The following is a 6,724-nucleotide window of genomic DNA, read 5'->3' as shown; positions in this document are numbered from 1 at the left end:
TCAGTAAAAAAGAAAGTTGCCAGAAAAGGGCCTAACACTAGTTTGAAAGAGTCCACACTTACCTCTTGTGGGTTTCCAAGGGCTTCTCCAAGCATCTTTTCAATATTTCGCATGATTGCTACCTTCTGGTGAGCCTTCAGTGGGTATTCTATTCTTTTCGGGGTTGGGGCTCCCTAACAGGATAGAATGCACCCAAATAAGCATGAAATGCAATACTTAAATTACATTCAAATAATACATTCAATAGCCAAGATAGTATAGCAACAAGTATGTCATTAAGTTTAGTTACATTCAGGAAGTAAACATGTTTAATTTCCTGAAAGTATGTAGTGAATAATATACACAACCATTATGGTTTCTATAACCCGTCTACTGATGAATACATTCTTATCAAAATATTTATGTCAATTCATTTTTAAAAAGGTACATCTAGAACTGAACGTACCTTATACCAGAAGTTTACTGTAATTGTTACCCCTCCATCCAGTAACGATTCAATATGGTGCCACCTGTAATATAGACTAATAGTTAATATAAATTATACATGCTTTATTTTGATTTCTACGTAACTGGATCTGGGACAATAAACCACCAGTACAAGAAAGGGAGTAGTACACAATCACTGTAAGAAACAGGCAATGAAATTACATGGTGTGACCCTTAGGAAGCCCAACTAATGACTTTTATGGTTCACAAGGTCAAGGTTATGATTCTGAAGCACGTTCTTTTCACTGAAGGTTCAACAGGAGATCTTAATGATACCACATAGGGTCCAAACAAACCTAAAAGCTCATTCCCACCGGATTCTTAGTTATACAGAATATCTTTCTAATGTTTCCAGTGCAGATAAGATGCATGAACATCAGAATATCCACTTACCACCAGAGAGTGGTCCCGCCAATGTCGTATATGGAGTACAATGACCTACAAACTTGGTATTCAAGTCAGTCACTTTTAATGGAGTCTTTCAAAAATGCAATGCACTTTAATGCATTCTGGTGGGAATAAGCCTTAAATGTTAACTTCTCCTGTGGTCCTGTACACAAAAGTTCAAGTTGAGTACAGAACAGATCACCTCTGGAAGGGGAGAGGACCTTCATGTAGGCATTTGTTCATAATGGTTACATTTATAAAAATATAATATTTAAAAGAATTTTCAATGAACCCAAACTGAGATTATTTAAACCCAACAATTTTAATAACGGTAGTTGAGATAGTAGTTTCATAAACACTTGTTATCTATAAAAGCAGAGTGTACAATATCATCTCTCCTATGTTCAAAGCTGTGGTAAACAGAACTCAGCTCAAACATAGGTGGTCATCATTACAGCAGACATGAATTTATATCTGCTAAGCACACCAAAATTGAGATCTAGCAAAATATGTGCAAGTGTATTTATGTTCTATTAATTATATATGAACTTATCTTCCGAGTTTAGTTTTTAAATATACCTGTACATGGGGAAGCCATATTTGCTCATTACAAATGCATGTGCTGCTTCCTGCTCATTAGTGATGTGCAGTGGCTGTGCTTGCCTTCTCCTCTCCTTCATGTAAGTCTATAGGTCAGGTGTAACCTGAATGTAAACAGCAGATGTCCTAACAGGGTAAATCAACTAATCAACTTACTAAAACTGTCATTAGGCAGGGATTCGAATTGGACATATGACAACTAGAATACAAGTGCAATGCCAACATTTAAAAAAAGTAAAAAAGTGACAGACACATCCAAACATACTGAATCTAACCTTATAAATAATATGACATAAAATAAGTAGCATGTCTTACTTAAATATAATGACACTAATGAAAAAGATATCACAACGAACACAAAAGTGTGCAATTATACAGTGTCTTACCAGTACATAGGTATATACAAAACATCACCGGGTCCCACCACTGTCTCATAACCAACCACATTCCTGTAGTTAGGAAACCGCTCTAGATCAGGATTTTCAAAATCCACCTACAACATGCAAAAAGACAACTGTAGGCTTGGAATGTATGAATATAAAACCACTTTACTATGAAAGGGGTGAGGTTTTTATACAGAAAGTCAGCTGTGTATAATAAAATACAGGCATCTACTTAACCTATATTGCAAGCATGTTTAAATATGCTCTTTAACTCCTTAACAATGCCAGGCAGTAGATATACAACCTAATATACACGATGTTCCAGCAAAAGCCCAGCAATCTAGTGCCTGGCACACTGGAATTTCAGCAGACTAAATGGTATTTTTCTGCACTTAGCATTTTCAAAGGGCTAAACCATGGGGAAATGAGCATGTACTGGAGATATATGTACTAAATAGTTTTTTTGCTCTGACATACACAATTCAAAGTGAACCTGTGCTCATGAACACTAAAGTATTTACATATTCTGAACAAGCAGTAAATCAATTTAAAAGCAAACCCTAATTGATCTCTGTATCTTTAACCATTGTGGAGAAATTCATTCTCAAAGTTCACAACACAAGCATTGCAATCTTAGGGTTTTTATTTAGGAGAGCAGTAGATGTTGCCAAGCTGTTTAAAATGGACTGAAACCAGATTTTCAAGTCTGTGATCTCTGGGAGTGAATACATTCACATTAAAAGAAGCTAGTGAGGTGAGTGATGGTTGTTTTTAGCGCCTGTTCAGGATAAGAAATTAATGTCTATAGTCTGGACACACATGCACTTTCAGTGGATTTTCCATGTATCCCTAAGGAAAAACTACTAGGAAGTGCAGGCCATAGAAAAAAGTATAACGTGAGATGAGAACTCATTTAGGGCATGCGTCAATGGAATTTTGTTTGCTTCAAAAAGGTGCTTCTTTCCCCATACACGCCCAAGAATGCAAAAGCAGCTGAGGCAGGTCAATTGCAAATAATTCTAAATTACCTCACAAATGTCTCACTGATGTCAAAAGCATGCTGCATTTGCCCATCCCAGCCCATAAACACATGCCATGACATATGGAGGGAATGGCCGGACCAAGATGGAGTAGAGACGTAGTAGTAAGCACTCCAGCTCAGGCACCTGACTCAGCTGAATACGAGATGCTTCCCTGCCAATATAAACAGCCTCACAGTCAGCCAGAGGTGCCATAATGGCCGCAACTACTACTGGGAAGAAAGGTCAATATGGAAGCGTCTCCCTCTGCTACCCCAGCTGCTGTTTGATAAGGCTTCATGTGGCAGTACCTCACTGCAGAGAGCTGCAGCACAGGCTGGGGGCCAGCTTTCAATCTAGAAGAACCTAAGCAGCAGACGACCAAAGGAAGAGAGAGGGATAGCGATGGACAGCCAAGCTCCACAACTCCAGGGTTAGGATGAAAACCTGGATTGGCTGGACTACTCCCTTCTATCATCTTAGCAGGGGGCCAACCACAAAAGCCCTAGATCGTAAAGGAGGAGATCCTCAATGGAACTTGCCTAGGTCCTACACTTTATACAAATCTACAATGGGACTTGCCCTTCTTAAAATTACAAAGGCTATATACACTTATCCAACCCTGGTTATCCCTCCCTTGTTCTTTTTATGCCTATCACTCACTCAGTCAGCCTGACCCCAGTGTTCTGTATCACTTAAGACACATTAAGTCTTGTCTCCTGAACTCTTACCGATTGGCAAACTATTTGAACAGATCCTGTCCCCTATTTCTTTATGAACCCTTACGAAATGGATTACCCTGGACATGCCTTTATGCACAGGATCCATATTAGCAGGTATTAGTTATCACAAAAGGGAGGTGAAGACCCTCTACTGTGTCAGTTATAGGCCACACTCTCAGATCAATGTTGATATGAAAATATATGCAAAAATAATGGCTTCCCACTTCACCTCCCTCAAACCTTCTTGAATCAACCAGGGCAAAGCAAGCTTTGTTCATGGGAGATGACCCTGAGATAAATCCCTATGATCAGTTTTTATTACACACTACTCATTTACGTAACGTTCCCCTGCTCCTAACGACCGATAACCAAAAGGCATATGATTGTATGGATTGGTCCTTTCTGCCCATGACCTTGTAGCATATGGGCCTTGGCACTAATATGCTAACTAGGATTATGGCTCCTTGAACAGCCGATTGCATTGAATTCTGTAATGGAGAAAGCCAGGACTCTCCATTGTACCCTCTGCTCTCGGTCATCTGTGTTGAATGTGGCTCACTGGCCACACTTCATTGTAACAATGGTATAGCAGGAATGCATATAGGACACGTTGATCATAAACTGGCATTTTCCTATTTTGGGTAGAATGAATTACTGCACACCAGCTTATTCCAAAACAACTTTTGTTAATTCATAAAATGTTAAATAGGGGATGAGACCTCCAACACAGTTCATGCACCCAGGCGCTTAAATCAAGAGTCATGGCTGCCGATGGTGTCTTATTATATAAATGTACTTCTAAAATAACTCTCCCAATATTTACGCATGAGTTACACAGATTTGGTCAACTCTCAAAACGTCAAAATCAGTTTTGCAAAATCCAAGATACTGAATATAAGGCTCATCTACTAATGTGGTTCCCATTTACTTGACAAAGATGCACAGTGAAATGCCTAGGCATCGCTCTAACCATAAACTATACGGAGCTCTTCAAACAGAACATCCAGATTCTAGGCAACCAAACTGGATGACCTGAGCATTTTTTAAATATAATAATACCTTGCATTTTGTTTTCATTTCCAATATTATCAACACTGCCAGTAAGCTTCTTCAGATCCTTGAACCACAAACTCACCGACTTTATTTGGACCCACAACAAACCTAGTATCCCATACAGAATATTGACAAGAGCAATATTTTCCCCAATGTGGGAAAATATGAAGCGACACTGCTTAATAAAAAACTTTGAATAAGACTTTACAGAGATTTCAAACACAGTAGATAGATGTTGAGGAAGCTTTAGCAGGCCAAAAACTGGGTATAATATTCTGGATGAACAAAGCCCACAGAAACCTGGCCTCCACCATGGACCCTACGACTAGCATCACACTTAAGAGCCTGGGATTTGGCTCTAACATGCCACAACTGGCAACTTTGCCCATTCTGGACAATCGCCAATCCACCAGAGGTTAAGAAAAAAAGAGCTTTCCAATACTTGCCTACAGAAGGAATACTGCGACTACACCACATGACAAGAGGTGACAAGATACTTGACCTATCAAAACTAAGAAACAGATGAGGGGGACATGCTCCTAGACTCTGCTGGAAACTACGCTTTTATGCCTAGAGGACAGCAAAAAGCTGCTTAAACTCGCCTGACCCCTGCTCATCCGGAAGTAGGCGCTTTCCTCTCCTCCCCCTCCACTTTGGCTGTAGACTGTCACTCTGCATCTTTACGGAGAATGCAGGGCTTTGGAGCCTGCATTGTATTTGATGACGTCAGCAGCCCAGAACAAAAGGGGAGAAGAGGCTTCCGGAATCCTAGCAGCCTGGAGGGAGCAGGGATTAGGCAAGTAAAACAGCTAGATATAAAACGAGCAGTTAGTCCTGGCAGTGAAGGGGTAGCCCCACTGCAGGGGAAACCTCTAATTTCCCTGGATTTGGTCTTCAATCATTTTGTTAAGTGCCTTACAAAACCTCTGCAACACTTGGACTTTCTCATACTGATGAAGCAAGCCTCTCTACCCATGGCTGGTCCCTCTTATGGCATATTATTGCTGTACAAAATACTCATAGCATCTGCACATGCAAGCTTCCTGGAAAAAGTAACTATTTCATACTCCCTCTGATGAACACCAAACCATTATTCTGCTACTAAATCACACCTCCTCTATTACTACCAATAATCAGGGAGTATGTTTGGGCTTTTAGCTCTGCAGTACAGAGACCCAGTGCACTTAGGTTGGTGTGATACCAAGACTTCCTAGATATGTTGGAGATGTGGACTAGCCTCAGGTACCCTTCTCCCACATTTGCTGGCAATGATCACAAATTAAACCTTACCAGATACAAATTGCCAACTTAATAATAAAAATATCTCTAATCACTCCCACAGAACCCCTGGGTCCTCCTATTACACAACAAATTGCTTTCTCCTCTTGAATAGAAAAATACTTTGCTTCCACATTTCCTAAATGCAGTCAAGAGCCAAATCTTGAAATAATGGAAAGCCTCTAAACCACCATCACTACCGTTGAATAGGATATATCTGATTGAATAAAAAACAATTCTTCAGAAGGGCAAATTATGACACATACCGTATATACTCGAGTATAAGCCGTCCCGAATATAAGCCGAGGTACCTAATTTTAGCAAAAAAAACTGGGAAAAAGTATTGACCCGAATATAAGCCGAGGGTGGGAAATGAGGAAGCTACTGGTAGATAGATACCAATACAATTACATTAATATTTATTTAAAAGAAAAATAACCTAGCTCTGTAAGTGGAAAAGGGGGTACAGGGCTACATATCATGTACTACGGATCATTTAACCCATTCATATTAGCAGAGGATAATTGTAAATCTATTGTTCAGTGCACTCTATATGTAGTATATAGTACATGTACATATAGAGTGCCTGCAACAATACATTTACAATGATCCTCTGCTAACATGAATGGGTTAAATGATCCATAGTACAGGGCTACATACAGATCATTTAATACATTCATGTTAGTATAATTGTAAATGTATTGTCTGCACTGTATTAGCAGTATATACTCTATATAGAGTATATACTGCTAATACAGTGCAGACAATACATATATAATTGCTTAATTAATCTCTC

At 39.4% G+C, this 6,724-nt stretch overlaps 1 protein-coding gene across 1 annotated transcript in view; it reads right to left on the bottom strand.

The window, feature by feature from the left end:
- The window catches only part of HIF1AN (hypoxia inducible factor 1 alpha subunit inhibitor), a 21,501-nt gene that overhangs the window by 2,695 nt on the left and 12,082 nt on the right, over positions 1 to 6,724 (bottom strand). The window contains exons 5-7 of the mRNA XM_018562507.1: positions 1,860 to 1,966; positions 446 to 509; positions 63 to 173 (exon numbers count right to left, since the gene is read on the bottom strand). Of these exons, the coding sequence (XP_018418009.1) occupies positions 63 to 173; positions 446 to 509; positions 1,860 to 1,966 (282 nt within the window). The remainder of the gene's footprint in view (positions 1 to 62; positions 174 to 445; positions 510 to 1,859; positions 1,967 to 6,724) is intronic.

This window comes from Nanorana parkeri, unplaced genomic scaffold (genome assembly GCF_000935625.1).
Source record: "Nanorana parkeri isolate BGI_ZX_2015 unplaced genomic scaffold, ASM93562v1 scaffold581, whole genome shotgun sequence".
In the NCBI taxonomy this organism is placed as follows: Eukaryota; Metazoa; Chordata; class Amphibia; order Anura; family Dicroglossidae; genus Nanorana; species Nanorana parkeri.
Note: the sequence above shows the minus strand (reverse complement) of the source record. Positions and strands in the feature narration are given on the sequence as shown.